This window comes from Stegostoma tigrinum, chromosome 7 (genome assembly GCF_030684315.1).
Source record: "Stegostoma tigrinum isolate sSteTig4 chromosome 7, sSteTig4.hap1, whole genome shotgun sequence".
Classification (NCBI taxonomy): domain Eukaryota; kingdom Metazoa; phylum Chordata; class Chondrichthyes; order Orectolobiformes; family Stegostomatidae; genus Stegostoma; species Stegostoma tigrinum.
In genome coordinates, this window is record NC_081360.1 from 102,036,581 (window position 1) to 102,062,710 (window position 26,130).

General features: G+C 45.1%; 1 protein-coding gene across 2 annotated transcripts in view; it reads left to right on the forward strand.

Annotated features, from left to right (window-relative positions):
• Positions 1–11,891, forward strand: part of stk11ip (serine/threonine kinase 11 interacting protein) — a 133,759-nt gene extending 121,868 nt beyond the window's left edge. For both annotated transcript variants that reach the window (XM_048534777.2, XM_048534778.2), the window contains exons 23-26: positions 934–1,018; positions 4,543–4,628; positions 8,179–8,390; positions 9,282–11,891. In XM_048534777.2, the coding sequence (XP_048390734.2) occupies positions 934–1,018; positions 4,543–4,628; positions 8,179–8,390; positions 9,282–9,422 (524 nt within the window). In that variant the 3' untranslated portion in view covers positions 9,423–11,891. The remainder of the gene's footprint in view (positions 1–933; positions 1,019–4,542; positions 4,629–8,178; positions 8,391–9,281) is intronic.
• The last annotated feature ends 14,239 nt before the right edge of the window (positions 11,892–26,130 follow it).

Below are 26,130 nucleotides of genomic sequence, written 5' to 3' on the forward strand. Positions count from 1 at the left end.
TGCCTCAATGCCACCTGTAGTCAGATAGCAAGATACCACAAGGGAGATATTGACCAGATAATGTATTTGTGATGCTTACAGCTTGAGAGATACTGGCTAAGATACTGTGACAATTTCCACGTATTCCACAAAATAGCAGCCATTGGCTGCTTCAAGTTCATGTGAGGGGGGAAAGGGCAGCTTGCTTTATCATCTCATCCACATTGCGAATAAAGCGCCCTCTTTATTACCTTTTAACAGTGTAGCGCTCCTTCAGTACTGTCCCTCTAGCACTGCAGCGTCTTACTAAGCTGTGCTTCTTAGTGTTGTCTGTGTCAGCCTGGATTTTGTGCTCAAGTTTCAGGTTTGGGACTTGTACCCACAAATGGTCTTGGAAGTGAGTGTAATAAAATGTGAGGCTGGATGAACACAGCAGGCCCAGCAGCATCTCAGGAGCACAAAAGCTGACGTTTCGGGCCTAGACCCTCTAGGCCCGAAACGTCAGCTTTGGTGCTCCTGAGATGCTGCTTGGCCTGCTGTGTTCATCCAGCCTCACATTTTATTATCTTGGATTCTCTAGCATCTGCAGTTCCCATTATCACTTGGAAGTGTGTGTGCTAACTGCTGACCCTGGGATTAATTGTGATTACATTTGAGTTGTCTCAAATCACATTTCTCAACTGTATAGCTCCTGTTGTCAAGGAAAATCAGACTGCAGCTTGGCTGATTGGGAGGGAAAATGTAGCTCACCCTGTTTCTGAGGGGTGAAGATCAGCATTGAGAGGTTTAATCTTCAGTTCAGGGTGGCAGGTAAATTGCATCCTGGTGGTGAAGAATTGCCAGAATTTAGCAGCATTGAGTGGGGTTTAACATGACCATCGATTCTTGCTCCTGATCATGACACGGAAATTTACACCTGCATTCCAATTCATAGGATTTTTCTTCCCTCAACAGACATGGTACGGGAACTAATTCCAAGATCAATCAGTCAACTGGAATCCATCTGCTTCACCCGCATGGACCCACAGCACAAACTCTGGTAAAAGTCAAAGGGTTTCTGTAATTTCCATCTTTCTTCTCCCACATTGCTATTTTTTCAACAGCTGCTGCTGAGGATATCAGGCTGGTAAATTATACAAAAACTACTTAAATTACAGCCATGAAACGTGAAGAGTTTGAATGCTTGAAGAATCTTGCACTTTGGAGGGGGGCAATTCAGCCCATTATACCTCTGCCATTCCTTTGGGTGAGCTCTCCAAATATACTCTGGGTGGGGGATTTCAATGTTTACCACCAAGAGTGCCTGGCAGCAGTAATACTGATTGAGCTGGTTGGGTCCTAAAGGATATAGCTGCTAGACTGAGTCTGCGGCAGGTGGTGAGGGAAAACATACTTGGCCTCTTCGTTACCAATCTCCCAGCTGCAGGTGCATCTATCCATGACAGTATCAGTAAGAGTGACCATCGCACAGTCCTTGTGGAGATAAAGTCCCACCTTCACATTGAGGATAGTTTCCAATTGTGTTGTGTGGCACTATCACCGTGCTGAATCGGACAGACTTTGCACAGACCTAGCAAGATCTGGGCATCAAGACTGGTCGTCCATGAGGTGCTGTGGGCCATCAACAGCAGCAGAATTGTGCTGGAGTACAATCTGTAATCTTGTGGCCCAGCATAACCCCACCTAATTATTACCATCAAGCCGGGTTCAGTGAAGATTGCAGGAGGGCATGCCAGGAGCAGCTCCAGGCATACTTGTAAATCAGATGTCAATCTGGTTTTGTCATCAGACAGGACTACCTGCATGCCAAACAGCAAGTGACAGACAGAGCTAAGCCATCCCACAGCCAATGAATCAGATCTAAGCTCTGCAGTCCTACCACATCCAGTTGTGAATGTTGGTGGACAAATAAACAAGTCCCTGGAGGAGCAGCCTCCACAAATATCCCCATCCTCAATGCTGGAAGAGCCCAGCACACTAGTGCAGAAGATATGGCTGAAGCATTCACAGCAATCTTCAGCCAGAAGTGCTGAGTGGATGATCCATCTCGGCCTTCTGTAGCAGTTCCCATCATCACAGATACCAGTCTTCAGTCAATTTGATTCACTCCATGTGATATCCAGAAACGGTTGGAGACACTGGATACTGCAAAGGCTTTGGGCCCTGACTACATTCCGGCAATAGTACTCAAGACTTGTCCTCCAGAACTTGCTGCTCCCCCTTAGCCAAGCTGTTCCAGTACAGTTACAACACTGGGATCTACCCAGCAATGTGGAAAATTCCCCTAGGTGTGTCCTGTGCATAAGAAAGGGGACACATCCAACCTGGCCAATTCCCACCCCATCAGTCTACTACCAATCATCAGTAAAGTGATGGAAGGTGTCAGTAACAGTGCTGTTAAGCAGCACCTGCTCAGCAATAACCTGCTCAGTGATGCCCAGTTTGGGTTCTGCCAGGGCCACTCAGCTCCTGATCTCATTACTGCCTTAGTTCTAACATGGACAAAAGAGCTGAATTCCAGAAGTGAGGGGAGAGTGACAGCCCTTGACATCAAGGCTGCATTCAGCTGAGTGTGGCGTCAAGGAGCTCCAGCAAAACTGGAATCAATTGGTATAAGGGGACAAACTCTCCGGTGGTTGGAGTCATATCTGACACATGGAAAGATGGTTGTGGTTGTTAGAGATCAATCATCTCAGCTCCAGGACATCTCTGGAGTTCCTCAGGGTAGTCTCCTTGGCCCAACTATCTTCAGTTGCTTCATCAATGACCTTCAGAGGTGGAGCTGTTCACCAATGATTGTGTAATGTTCAGCATCATTTGTGCTTCTCAGATGCTGAAGCAGTCCATGTTCAAATGCAACAAGGTCTGGACAATATCCAGCTTTGGGTGACAATTGGCAAGTGACATTCATGCCACACAAATGCCAAAGTATGACCATCACCAAGAAGAGACAATCTAACCCCTGCACCTTGCCATTCAATAGTGTTACCATCACTGAATCCCCCTCTATCAACATCCTGGGGGTTATCATTGACCAGAAACTCAACTGGACTTACCACATTAACACACTAGCTACAAGAGCAGGTCGGAAGCTAGGAATACTGTGGCGAGTAACTCACCACCTGACTCCTCAAAGAGTGTACATCATCTACAAGGCACAAGTCTGGAGTGTGATGAAATACTCCCCACTTGCCTGGATGAGTGCAGCCCCAACAACACTCCGAGGTTTGACACCATCCAGGACAAAGCAGGCTGCTTGATTGGCACCACATCCACAAGTATCCACTCCCTCCACCACCAGCGCTGGGTAGCAGCAGTGTGTACTGTATACAAGATGCACTGCAGAAATTCACCAAAGATCCTCAGACAGCACCTTCCAAACCCACAACCACTATCATCTAGAAGGACAAGGGCATCAGACATGTGGGACACCACCACCTCCAAATTCCCCTCCTAGCCACTCATCATCCTGACTTGGAAATATATCACCATTCCTTCACTATCACTGGGTCAAAATCCTGGAATTCCCCCCCCTAAGGGCATTGTGGGTCAACCCACAGCAGGAGGACTGCAGCGGTTCAAGAAGGCAGCTCACCACTACCTTCTCGAGCAACTCAGGATGAGCAAGAAATGCTGGCCATCCAGCGACGCCCACATGCCACAAATAAATAAAGAAAAAAAAAACTGCAGTGAATAACTCCTGATTCCACAAAAGCCTGTTCACCACCAATAATGCACAAGTCAGGAGTATGATGGAATATTCGTAGCTTCTAACATGCTCCTGTAACCACTGCATTTATATGGCAGGTCCAGTTGAGTTTCTGATCAATGTTAACACCCAGGATTTTTATAGTGAGGGACTGATTGATGGTGATGGTAATGCTAATGAATGTCAAGGGCAGTGGTTAGATTATATCCAATAGGAGACAATCATAGCTTGACCTTTGTGTGATACAAATGTCACTTGCCAGTTGTCAGCCCAAGCCTGGATATTGTCCAGATCTTATTGCATTTGAACACGGACTGCTTCGGTGTTTGAGGAGTTACAAGTAGTGCTGAACATCGTGCAATCATTAGCAAACATTCTCCACGTCCGACTTAGGTTGGAGGGAAGGTCATTGAAGCAGCTGAAGATGATTGGGCCTAGTACACTACCTTGAGGAACTCCTGGAACTGAGGTGAGTGACTTTCAACTTGCATACGGTTTCATTATTCCTCTGAAATGCCTTGCTAAGTTTCATTGTTGAAGAGGGTTGATTAGCTCACTTGGCTGGATGGCTGGCAGTGATGCAAAGTGACACCAGCAGTGTGAATTCAGTACTTGCACTGGCTGAGGTTACCATGAAGGGCTGTTCTCAACTTCTCCCCTCGCCTGAGATATGGTGACCCTCTGATGAAACCACCACCAATCTTATCTCTAATGGAAGAGTAGCCTGGTAAAACTTTGGCAACTTTACCTTTCTGGTAAAAGCCCTATAGGAAGCTTGTTTCATTTGTTGCACTGTTCTAATCCTTATAATTTAATCTTGACTAATCTATTCCTGGCACCTTTCTGTCCTGCAGGCCCCTTGTGTGTGAGCATCTGGCTGCTGACTCACTGGAGTACCAGTGCCCTGATTACCTGTATGCGCTGGCATTCCTTCTTCAAGGTAAGTCGCGAGTAGTGTATGAGAGGCAGGGGCAATTGTTTGTGTCACTGGCATCTTAAATGACCAATGTTTATTGCCATTAGATGCACTTAAAATCATTTGTGTAGTACAATGACATAGCAGGAGGCTGTTGTGTATGTTACAGGGGAAGAATGTATGGCTTAGAAAGAGTGGACACTGGGAAGTTGTTTCTGTTGGGCAGGAAGACTAGGACCCATGGGCACAGCCTTAGAATTAGAGGGGGTAAATTTAAAACGGAAATGAGGAGACATTTCTTCAGCCAGTGAGTGGTGGGCCTGTAGAATTCATTGCCACAGAGTGCAGTGGAGGCCGGGACGTTACATGCCTTCAGGGCAGAGATCAATAAATTCTTGATCTCTCAAGGAATCAAGGGATACGGGGAGAGTGCAGGGAAGTGGAGTTGAAATGCCCATCAGCCATGATTTAAATGGCCGAGAGGACCCGATGGGCTGAATGGCCTTACTTCCACTCCTATGTCTTATGGTCTTGACAGGAAAGTGGACATGAGAAGGGTCATCATCTGATGAAGGGTCTAGGTCCAAAATGTCAGCTTCTGTGCTCCTGAGATGCTGCTGGGCCTGCTATGTTCATCCAGCCTCACATTTTATTATCTTAAACCAAGAAGAGAGGTCAGTTGTAGACTTCTGCAAAATGCCTGGGACCTGAGGACTTCCTCAGTGTGAACTGAGCCTGGCAAATTAATTCATGGCCCTCCGGGATCTGTGTCACTCTTCTGCTTCTGCTTTTGCCTCAAGATTTTGCCTTTTTTAAAAATCTTATGTTCTTTCATGAGATGCAGGTGTTGCTGACTGTTGTCAGCCATTTCAGAGTCAATCATGTTGCTATAGGTCGAGAGTTTCATGACTTTTAGATGTTCGTTCATTGTGGGTGTTGCTATCAGAGTTGGCATTTATTGTCCTTCCCAAATTGTCCGTAAGAAGTGCTGGTGCTGCTTTCCTGAACTGCTGGCCATTTGCTATAGAGAGACTCCCATTGCCTTTAGGCAGGGACTTCTAATGTTTTGACCCAGCAATACTGAAGGAACAACAATGTATTTTCAAGTTAAGATGTTGAGTAGCTTGGGGGCGAACTTGCAGGGGTGGTGTTACTATGTATCTTCTGCCCTTGTCCTCCTTAAATCCATGACCACTATCACTTGAGGAGCCTTGATGAATTTCAGTGGTGCATCTTAAAGTTGCTGCTATTGAGCATCGGTGGTGGAGGGAGTGAATGTTTGTGGATGTGTTGCCAATCAAGTGGGCTGCTTTGTCCTGGATGATGTCAAGCTTTTGTGAGTATTGTTGGATTTGAACCTGTGCAAGCAAGTGTTGAATATACCATCACACTCTTGACTTGTGCCTTGTGGATGGTCGACAGGCTTTGGGAGGTTAGGTGGTGAATTACTTGCTGCAGGAATTTCTAGCCTCTGACCTGTTCCTGTAGTCACTATATTTATATGGTAAGTCCGGTTGATTTTCTGGTCACTGGTTACACTCAAGATGCCGATAGTGGGGGATTCCATGATGGCAATGTCAAGAAGGTTAAACTGTCTCTTGTTGAAGATGGTTATTGCCCGGCACTTTACGTGGCTCAAATGTAACCTGCTACTTGTTAGTTCAAACCTGGATATGATCCAGGTTTTGCTGCATCTGGACATGGACTGCTTCAGTATCTGAGGAGTTGCAAATGGTGCTGAACAATATGCAATCATCAGCAACCAATCCCACCTCTGACCTTGTGAAGGAGGGTAGTCATTGAAGATGATTGGGCCGAAGTCCTGGAGCTGAGATGACTGATTTCCATCTTCCTTTTCTGCTAAGCATGATTCCAATCATGAGAGAGTTTGTCTACTGATTCCAATTTTGCTAGGGCTCCTTGATGCCACACTCTATCAAATGCAGCCTTAATGTCAAGGGCTGTCACACTGACCTCACCTGGAATACAGCCCTTTTGTCCATGTTTGAACCAAGGCTGTAATGAGGTCTGGAGCTGAGTGGCCCTGGTGGAACCCCAACTGGGCATCCCTGAACAGGTGCTACTTAATAGCACTGTTGATGACACCGTCCATCACTTTACTGTTGATCGAGAAGAGACTGATGGGGTGGTAATTGGCCGGGTTGGATTTGTCCTGTTTTTTGCATACAGGGCAATGTTCCAAATTGCCAGGTAGATACTACTGTTGTAACTGACCTGGAATGGCTTGGCTAGGGGAGCGGCAAGCTCTGGAGCACAAGTCTTCAGTATTATTGCCAGAATGTTGTCAGGGCCCATAGCCTATGCAGAATCCAGTGCCTTCAACTGTTTCTTGATGTCGCGTGGAGTGATGTAAGCCAAACCAGGAAAAGACTACAGAGTTTAAAGTCTATTAGAAAGTACATTGATGAACCAGCTGGATTTATTACAACAACTGGTAGTAGTTTCACACTCACACCATCCCTGAGGCCAGCTTTCAATTGCCGAATTCAATATCATCAGCTGCCATTGTTAGATTTGAACCCCTGTCTCCAAGGCATTCTCCTGGGTCCCTGGATTCCATGTGTGGTGACATTACTGCCATAGCACCCCCTCGTTCTATTAGTTGCTGTTGTACCACCTGGGTTTCCCAGGCTCAGCCAGCCCTGCAACTACCACCAGACACGGGGAGGTCAGATCATTCCCCATGGGAGAAGCCTTGTCAGGTTTGATTACTGCAAATGTGACCCTTTGTTACCTTCCAGCAAGAAAGTTGCTGATATGCAGTACCTTTTTTATAGAAAACTCTTTCACCAGGTCAGGGAAGCATAACCATTTTACTATTAGAATTGAGCCTTTTCCTGTCTTATGAGGACAGGTTGAGTAGGTTGGGCCTGTACTCTCAGGAGTTTTGGAGAAAGAGGAGTGACCTGATTGAAACATACAAGGTTTTAGTGGGCTTGACAGGGTAGACGTGGAAAAGTTGCTTCTCCTTGTAGAAAATCTAGGACCAGAGGGCATAATCTCAAAATAAAAATAGTAATATTTAAGAGATGAGAAAGCTCTTCCTCTGAGAATTGTGAATCTGTGGAATTCTTTACCACAGAGGGCCATCAAGGATGGGTCATTAAATATATTCAAGGCTGAGACAGACAGATTTTTAATCAGTAAGGGAATTGATGGTTATGGGGGAAATGGTAAGAAAGTGGTGTTGAGGAACTTCAGATCAGCAATGATTTATTTGAATGGTAGAGCAGACTCAATGGGCTGAACGGTCTACTCTGCTCCTTTGTCTTAAGATCTTAATTTGGCAACACTGCAGAGAAAAAATTCGGAATACTTCCACAAAAAATGCTAGATTAAGTTTGAATTTTAAGATTGAAAATTGATAGATTTTTTTTGAGGGCTATGGAATTGAGAAACACATCAGCCATGATCTTGAAAGGTAGAGCAGTCTTGAGTGGAGATTGGCCCCTCATTCCTGCTATCTCTGACATTCCTACAATCTTTGCGAGCAAGCTGATTTGAAAATTAAAACAGCGGTTGAGCTTTGCTTTGTTTCTAAATGTCTTTGCAGATGGTGATCTTTCTCCTGTGAGTGTGGTTGCTACCTCAACCACCATCTACTTGTTGGTGGAGGATCATCAGTGGAAGAAAGTGATGGGCGAGATGGACAATCCTTTGCCTCATGAGGTTCCAATGAAAGAGAGCCAAGCCATCAGTGATATCAGCTCAGTCAGCCTCTATCAATCTGCTCCACATGACATCCAGCTCCGGTTCTACCATGAGGTATGTTATCCACACCCCCACTGACCTGTCTCCCTTCCTCAGTTTTGGCCCTTTATCAGACCCAATGGGTAGCTGGTCTGCTGTCCGATGCTGGGAGTCAAGACCCTAACATTTTCCAGCAATCTCCATTTTATTTCCACTGCTTCATTTCAGAGACCATTTTGTCCAGTAACTAACTGGTGGCACTTGATGTACATCAGCACTCTTGGCACCATTTCAGCATCGGCGCTAAGGAGATTTATCCTAGGCCTAACCTTGTATAGTGCCTGTCCTAGGAATGTTTGAGGACAGTGTCGATGGAACTTTTACTGCAGCTCCTTGCCAGGCTTAATGCAAACTGTTCAAATCCATTTCAGAGTTCAGTACTCTGTCTCCATATTATTGACTGTTTGCTGGGTTGGACAATATGATCGGACTTTACCTGAAGAAGCACTGCTGCACAATTGGCTGTTTTGATCGGGTTCCCTATACATGCCTTTGTGTTTTGTTTTAATTTGGGTGATGGAGGGTAATTAAATGAAGGAGGCATCTATAATATGGGGTTTTGGGAAGGAGTTTGAGATCTCTATCCTCGAGAGGTTCTGACCTCAGTTTTGTACAACTTTTATAAAAAGCAATTTAAACTGCCCTTAGTTAGCAGTTGCAACGAAGACAAAATCTATTGGTCACTGAAACTTAGAACAGAAATGGAAACTTATCGAGTCCAACCCAACATTATAACTGTCTGGAATGGTAATGTATCCCAGCCCCTTGCATGGCCGCAGGCCTCAAAACCTCAATTGTACTGATGCCCTCTACTTTTTAAGCTGAGATTGTGAATGTCGTTAGAGATAATGGAACTGTCTCTTGTCTTTCCCTTGCTCACTGTCTGACCCTTCGTTATATCCCCAGGTAAGCCGCACTGAAAGCACCTGGCATCTGCGGACCGAGTGTGTGGAGCTGGTGAAGGCAATGGTGGACTGGGTCCAGGAGCCGTGGAGGGAGATGTTTGGGGTACCATTGAATATCACTGTCCACCAAACACTGGACTAGACTGAGAGATGGAAATGTGTTAAGCCCAAGGTGCTTGTGGATCGAAGGAGTCCATGAGAGAGTGTGGTTTTCATGAGGTGACCAGAGGTTGATCCCTCCTGGTGGGAAGGACTTGTATTTAAACTTTACAAAGGGAATGTTGCAGTTCCCGGATTGATAACTGTGATCATGCCTCAAGTTGAATATTTGCCTGTGCCCCACTTTTTTTTCTCCCTGTCTCTCTGTCTCTCTCTCTCTGTCTCTTTTTGTGCGTTGCCTTTTATACAAGAGTTTTTATTTAATCTTAAGTTTTTCATCCTGCTGATAGTGGGCCAGGTCTCTGGGCTTAGCCAATCTCACCTCGTCTCCCCTGGCCCTCTGTCAATAAGAGGGTATGGTCCCAAACTAATAGTGGACAAAAGTCTCATTTTCTGCTTTCCTGCTCCTGTTTGAGGGGGCAGCTGATGAGAGTAATTGAAGTCTCTGTAGGCATTCAAACTCATGAACTGATTGAAGAGCAGGGAGGGAGTTTGGGGTTTATTGGCATGCTGTGTTGCATTTGCTTGGATTTTTGCACCTTGACCTCACTCACTAGGTCGTGGTAACCATTGACTTAACCAGTGAACACTATTGGGTTGCTGCTCTGGTTTCAGGGAGACATTGCTGAACCAGTTGCTCTCCCCACTGCACACACCCGATGTGCTCTGTTCATTATCATTGGATCATGCTGCCTTCCCCCTGTCCCCACGAGTACTTGTCTCCCATGAGCCATTTCCTACTGCCACAGAACTTCCTTGTTATCCATCTTTGGAAGAACCCAGTGAATTCCTGAAGTATTTCCCCCTCAGCTTTTTGTCACTCCAAGTTACACAGTGCCCCCCTTTCCAGTCCCAGGTGGGTCATGAGTAGAGTGACCATCTCCACTTGCCCACTGGGTGGGGTCAGGTGAGGCTGTGAGGGGGATGGGATAGTCATTGGCAAACCAGGAAAACATTTGTTCCAACATGATTTCCAATACTTAGTTCTAGCACCATTATAGCTTCTGCCCTCTCACGGTAGCTATTCTGCTTCTTGCAGTCCTCTTTGTGTCCAATGTTGTATGAATCAGGTGTGTGTTCACCTTGTACTTGGAGATTCCTTCAAGACAAAACAAGTATCTAAGTTGAAGCATTGTGGCAAATGATAGTCCAGGAGGCCAAGGCAGGGTTTGACTATTAAGCCCTGCTGATCCCCATCGGAATGAAGGGAATACAGATTTCACAGCTCAGGATTAGGTGGGGACACAATCTCTGCAAGGTGGGGTTAATTCACATTTCTTCTCTGGACTCCAGGAAGATGGGCAACTGCTCCTGGGCACTGAGGGTTCCATTCCCTGAGGTTTAGATACACGTCCACCCTCACATACCTCTGAAGGAAGCATCAGGGTAAATCTATCTCCTCAACTGGATTCACTCCTCCACTTTTCCACTGTCTTTTATCAGGCCCTGTGTCATCAAAGCTGCCCCCAGGTGCAGTTTGAAGCGACATGTATTCTCCCTGTTTTTTCTTCAGAGCACTTCCCAGCTCCCTGATCAGTGATCAGTTTCCTGGGTGGATTAGTTGCTGCACCGGATGCTATCCTTATTGTCTCTTCTACCGGATCCAGTACATGATAATGGGGAGGCAGGCACATGTTTCCTGAAGTCAGCTTATATTGGTGAGACAGCTGTATGGTTGCTGCCAGCTGTTTGCATTGAGTAGCTCATCCTTTTTATTAGACATTGCAGACACCTCTGTTCTGTCCCTTCGTTTAACCCACATATGGTGAGGCTGTTGCCAGTGAGCATGTTTGTGGTTCTGTCGTTGTTCGATCATTTTGTTCTTTGTCTTCCAACCCCCACACCCCCTCATGCCCATACGGTTGACCACTCATCATCGCCCCCAAGGCTTGGACATTTGTCTATGCTGTTTAGAGCATTGACCAAGATGCCTGAGAGATCAGAGGGACTGAAGAGCCCTTGTCTCACCCCACACACACAAGCACACACTCTCTGATCTATTCAGAGAGCTTAACGCACATGATAATCACTGTCACTGATTGGCGATCACAAGGGAACGGGGGTCCAACTGTTCCTTGATTCACTGACTGAGGTTCCATGGAGGTACATGTACTGAACTGCTGGAGATTGTAGACAGACTTGTTTGGATGAATGCTACTCATTGCACCTACCCCATCAGATAAGGCCATATCTTCTTCACAGGAAGAATTTTAGACAACCTATTTTGTTTTTTAACGTCTGCTATTTGCATTGAAGTAAGTGGATGTAAGTGCACTCATACTGGGTGTGACACTGAGAATTTGTACAGTAGACCAAGCATGTTTGGACTCTTGCACTGAAGCCAGGAATGTATTTATCTTTAAAAGTAGATCTGCTATATGCACTGTGATTGTTTAAGTTGCCTATCCTGTATTTTTGATAACTTTGAAAATAAATTTCAATGTGAAGCTGAGGTTCTGTGATCTCTCATTCCTGCTCCAACTTGCTCCTTGCCTAGTATAATTCCACGGGAAAATCTCAGTAAAATCTTTATTCTGCTTCTGTGTTATACACAGTAATTGCCATGATACATTGGCTCCACCCATTTTATGATTTGCACGCAGTCTGGATGAAAACAAGGAAGGATTTCTACTGTAGCTTTCAGAGGTAACAGCTTTATCTGTACCAGCTCCCTATGGTCCTAATAGTTACCCCTGACTCAGTGTTGTTGCCCTTATTGCTATCATGCAATTAACCTTGTCATGTGCGTACAGTGCCAGTTCTGCAGGTACTCGACAGTGGTGTAACCCGGCACTTTTCCGAATCAGTAGATAGGCCCGAGCAAAGTCAAAGAAGGATTGGTGGCAATAAGTGCCTCACACAAACTCTACCCAGTACCACTTTCTGTTGGAGGTGGCAAATACTGCTCGGTACCAAAGCAGTCATCAGAGTAAACACATCTGTAATCCCAAGCACCATCTGTAATATCCATGATGCTCATCACCACTTCCCCATGGGTTTCCATTGGATACCAGTCCACAAACACAATCCATTTTAAAACAACCTTCCTCGTTTTCAAATATTGCTTGATATTGCATGGAACGGTCCAATCCCGGTCTTACCCTGAGTCATTTGTCTCCGGAGTGGCAGTGATGTTTATAGGGTTCAGTCAGGGAGTCTGAGTTGATGTAGCTGCATACACTTTTATGTGTAGCCTGGAGTTATGGGTGGTTGTGGTAAAAGGCTCCAACAGGAGATTGTCACTACATAATTATGTTCATTTGAAGAGCCAGTATATATACACTGACATGAGCGGCCTCTGTCTGCACTGGGGCAATTGAGATTCTGCGATTTAAACGTCTCTTCTGAAACCAACCATCTACAAGGTTAAGGGCAGCAGATACATGGGAACACCACCTTACCTAAGAAGGGGTTCCAGGAAAGTAATCCTTGATAGAGGAGCAAACCAGAGATTAGATTTGTGACTCCATCAGATGGAGTTTGGGAGATTGAAATACGGTTTGAAAGAAAGAGACAAATTAAAAGTTGGTATCAATGGAAATGACGGAGACGTTGTTGGGTTGTTCTAGAAAAACATCTGGTTCACTAACGTCCCTTTTGTGGACAGAAATCTAGCTGTCCCCACTCTGGCCTGCATGTGACTCCAAACCAACAGCAATTGGTTGTCTCTTTTTTTATCCAGCTAAGCTTAATATAATGGGTCTCCTCACTACCCGAGTAAGCAGCGGACCAACAGTGCCTACATCTTGCAATTATGTATTTTTAAGGAAAAGCAAAAGGCCAGGATATCAACTCACTTTCCCCAAATTTTTTTTTAAACAAAGTAAAACCTTGGGAGAATCCAAGATAATAAAGTGTGAAGCTGGATGAACACAGCAGGCCAAGCAACATCTCAGGAGCACAAAAGCTGACGTTTTGGCCTAGACCCTTCTTCAGAGAGGGGGATGGGGGGAGGGAACTGGAAAAAATAGGGAGAGAGGGGGAGGCGGACCGAAGATGGAGAGTAAAGAAGATAGGTGGAGAGGGTGTAGGTGGGGAGGTAGGGAGGGGATAGGTCAGTCCAGGGAAGACGGACAGGTCAAGGAGGTGGGATGAGGTTAGTAGGTAGCTGGGGGTGCGGCTTGGGGTGGGAGGAAGGGATGGGTGAGAGGAAGAACCGGTTAGGGAGGCAGAGACAGGTTGGACTGGTTTTGGGGTGCAGTGGGTGGGGGGGAAGAGCTGGGCTGGTTGTGTGGTGCAGTGGGGGGAGGGGATGAACTGGGCTGGTTTAGGGATGCAGTGGGGGAAGGGGAGATTTTGAAACTGGTGAAGTCCACATTGATACCATATGGCTGCAGGGTTCCCAGGCGGAATATGAGTTGCTGTTCCTGCAACCTTCAGGTGGCATCATTGTGGCACTGCAGGAGGCCCATGATGGACATGTCATCAAGAGAATGGGAGGGGGAGTGGAAATGGTTTGCGACTGGGAGGTGCAGTTGTTTGTTACGAACTGAGCGGAGGTGTTCTGCAAAGCGGTCTCCAAGCCTCCGCTTGGTTTCCCCAATGTAGAGGAAGCCGCACTGGGTACAGTGGATGCAGTATACCACATTGGCAGATGTGCAGGTGAACCTCTGCTTAATGTGGAATGTCATCTTGGGGCCTGGGATGGGGGTGAGGGAGGAGGTGTGGGGACAAGTGTAGCATTTCCTGCGGTTGCAGGGGAAGGTGCCGGGTATGGTGGGGTTGGAGGGCAGTGTGGAGCGAACAAGGGAGTCACGGAGAGAGTGGTCTCTCCGGAAAGCAGACAGGGGAGGGGATGGAAAAATGTCTTGGGTGGTGGGGTCGGATTGTAAATGGCGGAAGTGTCGGAGGATAATGCGTTGTATCCGGAGGTTGGTAGGGTGGTGTGTGAGAACGAGGGGGATCCTCTTGGGGCGGTTGTGGCGGGGGCGGGGTGTGAGGGATGTGTCGCGGGAGATGCGGGAGACGCGGTCAAGGGCGTTCTCAATCACCGTGGGGGGAAAGTTGCGGTCCTTAAAGAACTTGGACATCTGGGATGTGCGGGAGTGGAATGTCTTGTCGTGGGAGCAGATGCGGCGGAGGCGGAGGAATTGGGAATAGGGGATGGAATTTTTGCAGGAGGGTGGGTGGGAGGAGGTGTATTCTAGGTAGCTGTGGGAGTCGGTGGGCTTGAAATGGACATCAGTTACAAGCTGGTTGCCTGAGATGGAGACTGAGAGGTCCAGGAAGGTGAGGGATGTGCTGGAGATGGCCCAGGTGAACTGAAGGTTGGGGTGGAAGGTGTTGGTGAAGTGGATGAACTGTTCGAGCTCCTCTGGGGAGCAAGAGGCGGCGCCGATACAGTCATCAATGTACCGGAGGAAGAGGTGGGGTTTGGGGCCTGTGTAGGTGCGGAAGATGGACTGTTCCACGTAACCTACAAAGAAGCAGGCATAGCTGGGGCCCATGCGGGTGCCCATGGCCACCCCCTTAGTCTGTAGGAAGTGGGAGGAGTCAAAAGAGAAGTTGTTGAGTGTGAGGACGAGTTCCGCTAGGCGGATGAGAGTGTCGGGTTGAGTGTGAGGACGAGTTCCGCTAGGCGGATGAGAGTGTCGGGAGTGTGAGGACGAGTTCCGCTAGGCGGATGAGAGTGTCGGGAGTGTGAGGACGAGTTCCGCTAGCCCATCCCCCTCTCTGATGAAGGGTCTAGGCCCGAAACGTCAGCTTTTGTGCTCCTGAGATGCTGCTTGGCCTGCTGTGTTCATCCAGCCTCACATTTTACAGTCTGGCACCAGTCCAGTTGACAGACATTGAGTTATTTATTTTTGGATCACTTTGACTCCTTTTGCCTCTTTGCTGACATCAATAGGGTGCACATACACTAATTTTCAGTCTTTCATTTAAAAAGATAAGCAAACTACTGTGGCTGCTAGAAATCTTGAAACTTTCATTGTGCGGACTTTGAAGAAGAGAGTCCCTTGTTCACAGCAAAGATATAGCCCAGTGAGGGAAAAGGGTGAACTTACAAATAATATCAAGTCAGACAGCAAGAGCTTCTTTAAATATATCAAAAGAAAATAATTTGTAGAATTATGATTTAGAATTAGGTTTTATTGTCATGTATGCTCAATGTACAGGGATACAGGAAAACAGTAAAATGTGTACAATGTCACCATTCACAGCGCCATTTTAGGTACAAGATACCTAGATACAAAATATTAGGTAAACAGTAGAAAAATAAAGAAGTCAATTAAAAGTTCAACATTACAGTTCTCATCAGTATAAGGTCGTAAGTAAGAAATGAAGTTAAAATTTACAAATTAGTCTTCCTTTATCCATGCAGTCACTCCACGCTGGCTTTCCCCATGTGGGCTCAAGCTCTCAAAAGAAAAGCCAAGGTGGACATAGGTGTCTTAAAAAATAAGGTTGGGGAAATAATAATGGGGAACCAGGAAATGACAGAGGAGGTGAAGAAATACTTTGCATCAGTCTTCACTGGAGGAAGCACTAATAGCATTCCAAAATTTCTAAATGTTCAAGGGGCAAAATGGAGGAGGAAAGAAATGTAATAAGTATCATTAGAGAAAAAGTGCCGGGGACCTGGACATGATGCATCCTGGGACATGAAATGCTGTAATTACAAAGATAGTAGATGAATAGGTAGTAACCTACCAGGAGCCCTCAGATTCTAGAAATGTACCAGAGGATTGGAAGACTGCCAATGTAGCACCTTTATTTGAAAAGGGAAGGAAACAAGAAATAGGTAAGTATAGGATGGTCAGCTGAATGGCTGTTATTGGGAAATGTTACAGTCTATTTATAAAAGATGTAATAGTGAAGCATTTAGAAATCAAGCAGTCAGTGTGGCTTTATGAAGAAAAGTTCATGCCTGACAAACTCACCAGCATTCTTTCAGGCGGTACAAGCAGGATAAAGGGGAAGCAGTGGATGTTGTACATTTGGGGTATTCAGAAGTTGTTTGATAAGGTACCACAAATCAGGCTACTTAATAAGATAACAGTCCATGATGTTGGGGTGATGTGTATTTGCATGGATAGAAGATTGGCTAATTAATAGAAGACAGAAAGTTGGGGTAAGGAGGTCATTTTCAAGCTGTAACTAGAGATGTGCCACAGGGATCAACGCTGGGGGAGAATTATTTATAATATGTATTAATGACTTAGATGAAGAACGTGAAAATATTGTCATTAAGTTTACAGATGACATAAAATTAGATGGGGAAGGCAAGTGCTGAGGGTGAGACACAGTCTGCAGTGGGATAGAGACAGGTTGAGTGAGTGACTATTTGGCAGGTGGAATATAATGTAGGAAAATGTGAGTTTATGTACTCAGGCAGGAAGAATAGAGGAGCTGAATATTATTTAGACAAACTGCAGAAAGCTAGAGAACACAGGAATTTAGGAGTCCTCATCAGTGAGTCACAAAAAGACAAAATCAGTGGACAATTAGGAAGGCAGATGGAATGGTGCCCTTTATTTCAAAGGGAATGGAGGATAGACATAGGAAGGTTTGCTAAAATTATGCAAGGCACTAGTCAGAACTCAGCTGGAATACTGTAAACAGTTTTGCACTCCTTGTCTAAGAAAAGACATACAGGCTTTGGAGGCAGATCACAGAAGTTTCTTTTAACTGATACCAGGTACAGATAGATTGTCTTATGAGGAAAAGTTGAGTAGGTTGGGCCTGTATTCATTGAAGTTCAGAAGAATGACAGGAGACCTTATTGAAATGTACAAAATTCTTCAGCAACTTGGCAGAGGAAATATGGAGAGGTTGTTTCCCTTTTGGGAGAGTCGCGGACCAGAAATCGTCATCTTCATGTAAGGATACTGTAGTAGCTATAAAGATAGTGGATGCACTGGTTATAATTTTCCAAGGAATCCTTAGATTCTAGGTAAAGTCCCAGAGGACTGGAACACTGTAATGTAACACCTTTAGTTAAAAAGGGAAGGAAATTTTAAAAAAGGTAACTATAGGTCAGTTAGATAAATATTTGTTGTTATGTCAAAGGGCATAATCTCAGAAAAGCCAGAGATAAGGAGGAATTTCTTCCCTCAGAGGGGAGTGAAATTGTGGGATTCTTTACCTCAGAGGGCTTTTGAGGCTGAAGTTGAGGATTTTCAGATCAGCTGTAATCTCATTAATCTGTCATTCAGTCTTGGTGACTTGCTGCAGTGCATCTTGTGGATGGTACACACTGCAGCTGTTTGTGGATGTGGTGCCGATCAAGTGGCTGCTTTGTTTTGGGTGGTGTTAAGCTTCTTGAGTGTTGTTGTGGCTGCACTCATCCAGACAAGTGGGGAGCATTCCGTCAAGAACTGTAGATGTCGACACGGTGTGGAGCTGGATGAACACAGCAGGCCAAGCAGCATCAGAGGAGCAGGAAGGCTGGCATTTCGGGCCTAGACCCTTCTTCAGAAAGGAGTCACTTCAGAAAGTTCACCAAGCACTCTATCTCCTTCCTGTAGTCTGTCTTGCAATTGTTTGAAATCCAGTCTGCAATGGTCATGTTAATAAAATGTGAGGCTGGATGAACACAGCAGGCCAAGCAGCATCTCAGGAGCACAAAAGCTGACGTTTCGGGCCTAGACCCTTCATCAGAGAGGCCCGAAATGTCAGCTTTTGTGCTCCTGAGATGCTGCTTGGTCTGCTGTGTTCATCCAGCCTCACATTTTATTATCTTGGAATTCTCCAGCATCTGCAGTTCCCATTATCTCTGCAATGGTCATGTAGTTGGTACGGGTGTGGAGCTTAGATTTGATCTGTTGGTTATGGACGTCTGTAGCTCTGTCAGTCACCTTCTGTTCATGCTGTTTGGTATGCAGATAGTCCTGTTTGGTAGCTTTTCGGTTTACTGCCTTATTAGTTAGGTATGCCTGGTGCTGGTCCTGGCATGCCCTCCTGCAATCTCCTTTGAACCAGGGTTGACCCGTGGCTTGATGGTATTGGTTGACTGGGGCATATGCCAAGCCATGAGCTTACAGATTGTGTTGGAGTACAAGTCTACTGCTGTTGATGGCCCACAGTGCCTCATGGATGCCCAGTCTGGAGTCTTAGATGCATTTGAAGTCTGTCCTATTTAGCACTGTGATAGTGCCATACAACACGATAGACTGCATTCTCAATGTGAACTTGGGAGTTCATCTCCACAAGGACAGTGCAGTGGTTACTCTTACCAATAATGTAATGGACAGAATGAATTGTAACATGTTGACTGGATGGGATCATTTAGATTTTTTTCCTCTTTTTGGTTCCCTCACCACCTGCTGTAGATTCAGTCTTGCAGCTGTGTCCTTTAGGACCTGACCAGTTCGAACAGTATTATTTCTGCCATGTCCCTCTTAATTGAAATCCCCACCCTGACTACATTCTGTGCCATTGCCACAGTCAGTGTTGCTCAACATGGAGGAGTGCTGAATCATCAACTGTGGGAAGGGCAGTAATCAGCAAGAGGTTTTCTTGCCCATCCTTAACTGAGGCCATACGACTTCTGGAATCAATGTTGAGGCAATGACCCAGGGCAACTCCTTCTTCACTGTATCCCGCTGTACCACCATCTCTGTTGGGTGTGTCCTCCCAGTTGGATGGGACACGTCCAGGGATGGTGATGATGGTGTCTAGGACATTGTCTGTAAGATCTGACTCCATGAGTATGCCTATTTCAAAGCTGTAGCCTGTGAAACAGTTTTCCCAATATTTGCAGAAGCCAAATAGAAAGAAGTAAGATGCCAGAAAGCCTTTGCTGGATCAGCAGCACTGAATCTGCTTCGATCATTGCTTTGGCTCATGCCAGCTATTCCATTCAGTTTCCTTGCATGATATAGCTGAGGGCCTTGCTGAGTCAGTAAAGAGTCAACCACATTGCTGTCAGACTATAAGATGTAGGAGTAGATGTAGGCCATTCAGCCCATTCAGTCTGCGCCACCATTGAGAGATTATGACTGATCTGATAATCCTCAACTCCACTTTCCTGCAATTTCCCTCTTAATCCTTGTTTCCCTTACTACTTAACGAACAGTCCATTTCAGCTTGAATATACTTAATCATACAGCCTCAACAATCCTCTGTAATAAAGAATCCCACAGATTCACTACCCTCTGAGAGAAACTCCTCCCCATCTTTGCCTTTAATGAGTGGCCCCTTTCTCCTGAGGCTGGAGTCATATGTTAGACCAGATTAGATTAGAACAGCAGATTTCCCTCCTTGGTGAACCAGATAGGCTACTGCGACAATTGGCAATGGTTATATGGTCATCATTAGATCAACTTCTTAATTCCAGATTCACATTCCCACCAACTCAACAGTGGGATTTGTTCCCTGAACATTGGCCTGGGCTCCTAGATGGGTAGTCCAGCAACATGCCCACTACACCACAGCCTTTCCCCAATGCAAGCTCTGGTCAGGATTATATGCTCAAGTCTCGGATGTGAAATGTGAATACAAGCGGCACAGACTCATGACTGGATAAGAATCAAGGTCACTGAATCATGGTTGACAATTTCATCACAGCTGATAAATAAACAAACTGAACCTCGCAGCTTCTGAGAGAAGAAGGTGGGTTTGTGGTTCTCCAGGAGGCAAGAATTAATTATAGAAACACTATCTGATTTTCTCAGGTGCTGATGAAGCTATTGTGCCCTTTTTAATTGGTGTGTCTTTCTACAGAGCTCTATTTGTGTGCACAATCTGAACTTGTCACAGTCATGCAGCAGGCTTTCTTGTTTAAGCCTTGATCATGAACATTTCAAGTGGGTGTTGTCAGTTGTTGCTGATACAGGGATTGTGGCGAGACAGTGACATTGATGGTGTGCTTTCCACTTTGGTGTTTTGTTTGACTGAGCTCATGGCTTTTCAGTTTTCTCTGTCCCCTAGCTGAAGATGCTAACTTTTGCTGTCATTCATTTTAGGATTAAAGGACTCCTTCATTGCATTGGAGGCTGTCCAGAGAAGGTTGGCTGAGCTGATCTCAGGTTTGGAGGGATAGTCTTGTGAGGGGAAGTTGAGTAGAATGGGCCTGTACTCATTGAAGTTTAGGAAAATGTGAGGTAACCTTATTGAAGATGCTAAGGGGTAGGCATTTGACAGGCTACATGCTGAGGGGATCTCTCCCCTCTTGTGGAGAATATAGAGCTGTAGTGACATTCAGGTTCACAGTTAGTAATTTGATAGGACTTGACAGAACTTGAATTTTCTGAAAGGAAATAATGTGTTTTTAAAATTTTATTTAAATTTTATTTTTTTCCACTCATCAAATCATTTGCAAGAATTCCAATTCAACAGATTAAATGTCATTTCTGCTGCATGAGGTGAGAATATTGGTTTCTTGGCAACTGCACTCTGATTGGTAGAGGCATTGCCATGGAAAATGTACTGGTTCATGATGACTGGCAGTTATCTGTGAAGCTTTGTTTAAATTCTGACCACGGGCCAGTTGCCTAATTTATCCTCTGTAGGGCGAAGACGTGACCAATCAGTACTCTCATCTTGTACAGAAGCAATGTTATTTTTCCTTAATTTGGGTATTCTAGCAAATTATCATGACATAAATCTTGACAAACGTACCATTTTGTTTAGCAAGCCTCCAGTTTATTAGACTTCTACAAAAAAACCAAATAGAATTTTTGAATATATGAAATTTAAAAGCCAAAATGCCATGAGTCTCTAGCAAAGTCGTCAATTAGATAATAGTGTACAGCATTCAGCTCTAAACTTCAAGGCTTTCAACATGTCTTCATTCCCTCCATCACTAACGCTCTGTAAAAAGGGTTACATTCGAGATGATAAAGTGTGAAGCTGGATGAACACAGCAGGCCAAGCAGCATCTCAGGAGCACAAAAGCTGGCGTTTCGGTCTCTGATGAAGGGTCTAGGCCCGAAACGTCAGCTTTTGTGCTCCTGAGATGCTGCTGGGCCTGCTGTGTTCATCCAGCTCCACACTTTGTTATCTTGGATTCTCCAGCATCTGCAGTTCCCATTATCTCTGATACATTCTAGACGGTTTGCTGTCACCATCCTGTTGAAGTGTAGGAAAACAAAAAGCCTGTTTGGTTCAGTATGGTAGAGGCAAAGAATACCCTAGGCGAACAGCCATCTAACTGGATGGTGGGTAATTTGTGGGGGAACTAGGTGTGGTGTCCTGTGTATCTGCTGCCCTTGTCCTTCTGGATGGAAGTGGTTGTAAGTTTAGAAGGTGCTTTCAAAGGATCTTTGGTGAATTTCTGTAGTGCATTTGTAGATAGTACACACTTCTGCTACTGAGCATCAGTGGTGGAGGGAGGGGATGTTTGTGGACGTGGTGCCAGTAAAGTGGCTGTTTTGTCCTGGATGGTGTTGAGCTGCACCCATCCAGGCAAATGGAAAATATTCCATCAGACTCGTGAATTGTGCTGTGTAGATGGTGGTCAGGCTTTGGGGAGCCAGGAGGTGAGTTACTCACTTCAGGATTCTCAGTCTGATATGCTCTGTAGCCATTGTATTTATATATCATTTATGCAGTCCAGGTGAGTTCCTGGTCATTGGTAACCCCCAGGGTGTTGATAGTAGAGGTTTCAGGGATGGTAACATGACTGGATATTAAGGGGCAGAGATTAGATTATCTCTTAAAGGGATAGTCATTCCCTGGCATTTGTGTGGCACAAATATTATTTAATACTTGTCAACCCAAGCGTGTGTATTGTCCCGATCTTGTTGTATTTGAACACGGACTGCTTCCGTGTCTGAGGAGTCATGAATAGTGCTGAACATTGTGCAATCATCGGCGAACATCCCCACTTCTTACATTATGATGAAGGCAAGGTCATTGATGAAACTGCTGAAGGTGGTTGGACTCATGGGTTCAAATCCCACTATGACAGATGGATGAAATTTGAATTCAATAAAATCTGGAATTAATAAAACAATCTGGTTTTATGGTGACTATGTAACCACTGTTGGCTGTTGTAGCAACCCATCTGGTTCCCTATTGCCCCTCAGGAAGGCAGTCTGCCATCTTTACCTGGTCTGACCAAGTGTGACTCCAGGCTTACAGTGGAGTTGCTAGTTCATGGGCTTGGCACGGGTAAACATGTCTCAGAATATTTCTCTGTGGATCCCAACATGGACTGAAATCCAAAGGACTGTGGATGCTGGAAATCAGAAAATAAGATTCTTCTTTTCTGAGGAAGAGTCACTGGACCCATAACATTTATTTTGCTTTCTCTCCACAGATGCTACCAGAACTGCTGAATTTGTCGAGTAATTTCTGTTTCTGTCCGAGCGCGGACTAAACGAGGAAAGGCTGAGGGACTTGAGGCTGTTTTCATTAGTGAGAAGAAGGTTGAGAGGTGAATTAATTGAAACATATAAAATAATCAGAGGGTTAGATAGGGTGGATAGGGAGAGCCTTTTTCCTAGGATGGTGACGGCGAGCACGAGGTGGCATAGCTTTAAATTGACGGGTGAAAGATATAGGACAGATGTCAGAGGTAGTTTCTTTACTCAGAGAGTAGTAAGGGAATGGAACGCTTTGCCTGCAACGGTAGTAGATTCGCCAACTTTAGGTACATTTAAGTCGTCATTGGACAAGCATATGGACGTACATGGAATAGTGTAGGTTAGATGGGCTTGAGATCGGTATGACAGGTCAGCACATCGAGGGCCGAAGGGCCTGTACTGTGCTGTAATGTTCTATGTTCTATATAAATAGATCAAATGCCCTGTTCTTCTTTTAGCACTGCTATCTAATTTTTGCAAATGATCAAACTTCCTGTATCAGTCTGGGCATTCAAGACGAACCTCTTCACCACACAGACTGATCAGAATGAGACTCTCAGTCCAGCCCTCCCTTGTCCACAAGCACCACATGGCCAGAGGAGTCTGGAGAGGAGGGTTAGAGGAAACCTAATGAGGAGGTGGGGAGTAAGCCTGGAAGTGGGAAGCACAAGCACATGGAAGAGCAGGTGTGGGTGGGTAACTGATGGGAGTGAGCAGAGAGGGATTGGTTGATTGATTGTTGTCACATGTACTGAGATACAGTGAAAAGTGTTGTTTTGCCTGCTAAACAGGCAGATTGTACCATACAAAATGCTTCAGGGTAGCAGAACAGAGTGCAGAATACAGTGTTACAGCTGCAGGATTAGCACAGAGAGAGAAATCAGAATTGGCATTTGAAACGTCCGATCATAAGTCTGATAACAGCGATGAAGAACCTGTTCTCAAATCTGTTTGTATGTGTATTTAAACTTTTATATCTTCTGCCTGATGGAAAAGAGTTGAAGAGAGTATAACCAGGGTGGGAGGGGCCTTTGATTATGTTGGTCACTTTTCTGAGGCAGCAGGAAGGATAGATAGAGTCAATGGGTGGAAGGCTGGTTTGCATGATGGACTGGTCTAAGTTCATGGCTCTTGCGGTCTTGGGCAGAGCAGTTGCCAAACCAAGCTGTGATGCATCTGGATAGGATGCTTTTGATGGTATGTTCTTTAAAAACAGGTAAGAGTCATTGTGGACATGCTGAATTTCCTTAGCCTCCTGAGGAAGTAGAGGCACCAGGGAGAGGAGCTAGGAGGGTAAAGTATTTCAGGAGCCAGTGTGTGTACATAGGCAGGCAGGGAAGAGCAGACACAGAACAATGAAGCATAAACAAAAATTGCTGGAAACACTTAGCAGCTCTGGCCAAATTGACACTGGACTGGAAACGTTAACCTCTGTTTCCCTCTCCACAGGTGGTGCCAGCCCTGCTGAGTTTCTCCAGCAATTTCTTTTTGTCTTGTCTCCAAACTAGCCTCTGTTCAGAATGTTGTGTTGCAGTCTGTGACTATCCAACATGTTCATCTTTGCTAATCTGTTGGAATCTATTTACTTCCCAGTGAGGGCATGGGAAATCCTGAGAGATGTAGAAATTTACCAGCAGCAAGAGGGTGTGTGGTAAATGCTGTCTCTCACATGACATCATTTAACCAACATCTAGAGAGAGATTAACTCCCAGTCTTGGAGATCTTACACAGAAACCCAACTCAGCTGTTGTCTAATCTACTTCCCACAGTCTCCCTTGTACCTGTGCTCTCTCAGCCAGCTCCCGGAATGCAACTTCACGCATACAGCGCTCCCTCAACATGCCATGTCAGTTGTTGTTCCCTGCCTTAAATCCTAAAGTCATAGGTTAATTCATAACCTTTGAACAGAGCCCGAAATCTGGGTTATCTCATTTGCTGCAGTGCTGCACCATAAGCAGTGTGTTCTTATTATATTAACACATCTCATAATTCTGATTAGCACCAGGTCTCCCTTTAATCTTCTGTCCGCTAACGAGAACAATCCAAGCTTCTCCAGTCAAATAAAATGAAATACCTGTGCTATCGATACAAACTCCCCCCAAACCACTCACCATCCTGACATTTTTTTTCCTTTATTCATGCACAGGATGAAGGCATCACTGGCTGGGCAGCATTTATTGCCCAGAGGGCAGTTAAGAGTCAACCACATTGCTGTGGGTCTGGAGTCACATATAGACTTATTTACTTACCTGACCAGTTTCCTTCCCTAAAATGAATTGGTGAACCAGATGGGTTTTTCCAACAATAGACAATGGATTCATGCTCATCATTAGATTGTAAATTCCAGACATTTGTTGAATTCATATTTCACCACCTGCCATGATGGGTTTTGAACTTAGGTTCCCAGAACATTGTCTGGGTCTCTGGATTAACAGTCCAGCAATAATACTACTAGGCCATCGCCCCCCCATATTTGTCCCTGTTCCTTCACTGTCACTGGGTCAAAATCCTAGAATTCCCTCTATAAGAACACTGTGGGTCTATCTACAGCACATGGACTGCAACACTTCAAGAAGGCAGCTAAGAACCTTCTCAAGAGGCAACTCAGGTAAGGCAATATAAATGCTGGTTTTGCCAGTGACACCCATCTATAAATGAAAATAAAAATGCTGCAGGTATGAAATACAGACAGAAAGCACTAGAGAAACTCAGCTGGTCTGGCAGCACCTGTGGAGAGAGAAAGTGAAGTTAATATTTTGAGTCAAGTGTGACTCTTCTTCAGAACTGAGATTTTCCTGTTTCTATAGGAACAGCTCACAAAAAGACCCCAGGCTGCAACAGCTCAGCATGTTGCCACTAACCAGTGCTGTATGAAGGTTGGATTGTATGATCTCTCTGCCTCTCTGCACAATCTGCCTCTATTAATAAAATCAGAGTTTGAATACAAGATAACAAAGTGTGAAGCTGGATGAACACACCAGGACAAGCAGCATCTTAGGAGCACAAAAGCTGAAGTTTCAGGCCTAGACCCTTTGTTAACAGCCATCTCAACATTTCCTACATGCTTGTGTAAAGTCCTAGAACCTTCTGTCCTGCATCCTGTTTAAAGTTAAGTTTATATTGCCTCTCCTCATCATTCCTTGCAAAACGTATAAATCACAATTCTCTGTGTTAGAATTTCATCTGCACATTTCACTGATCTATGACCTCCTGATCTCCAATACCATGCTCTTCACTGTTTACTGCATGTCTGAATTTCAAGTTATCTGCAAACTTTGAACTTATGCCCTTTTACTTACAACACCAGGTCACAGTCGAAAACAGCAGTAGCTACAAGGACAAGTTACAGGCCGGGAATACTGCAGTGAATAATTTACCATCTGACTCCTCAAAGCCTGTCCACCACCTACAAGGCACAAGTCAGGAGTGTGATGGAATCCT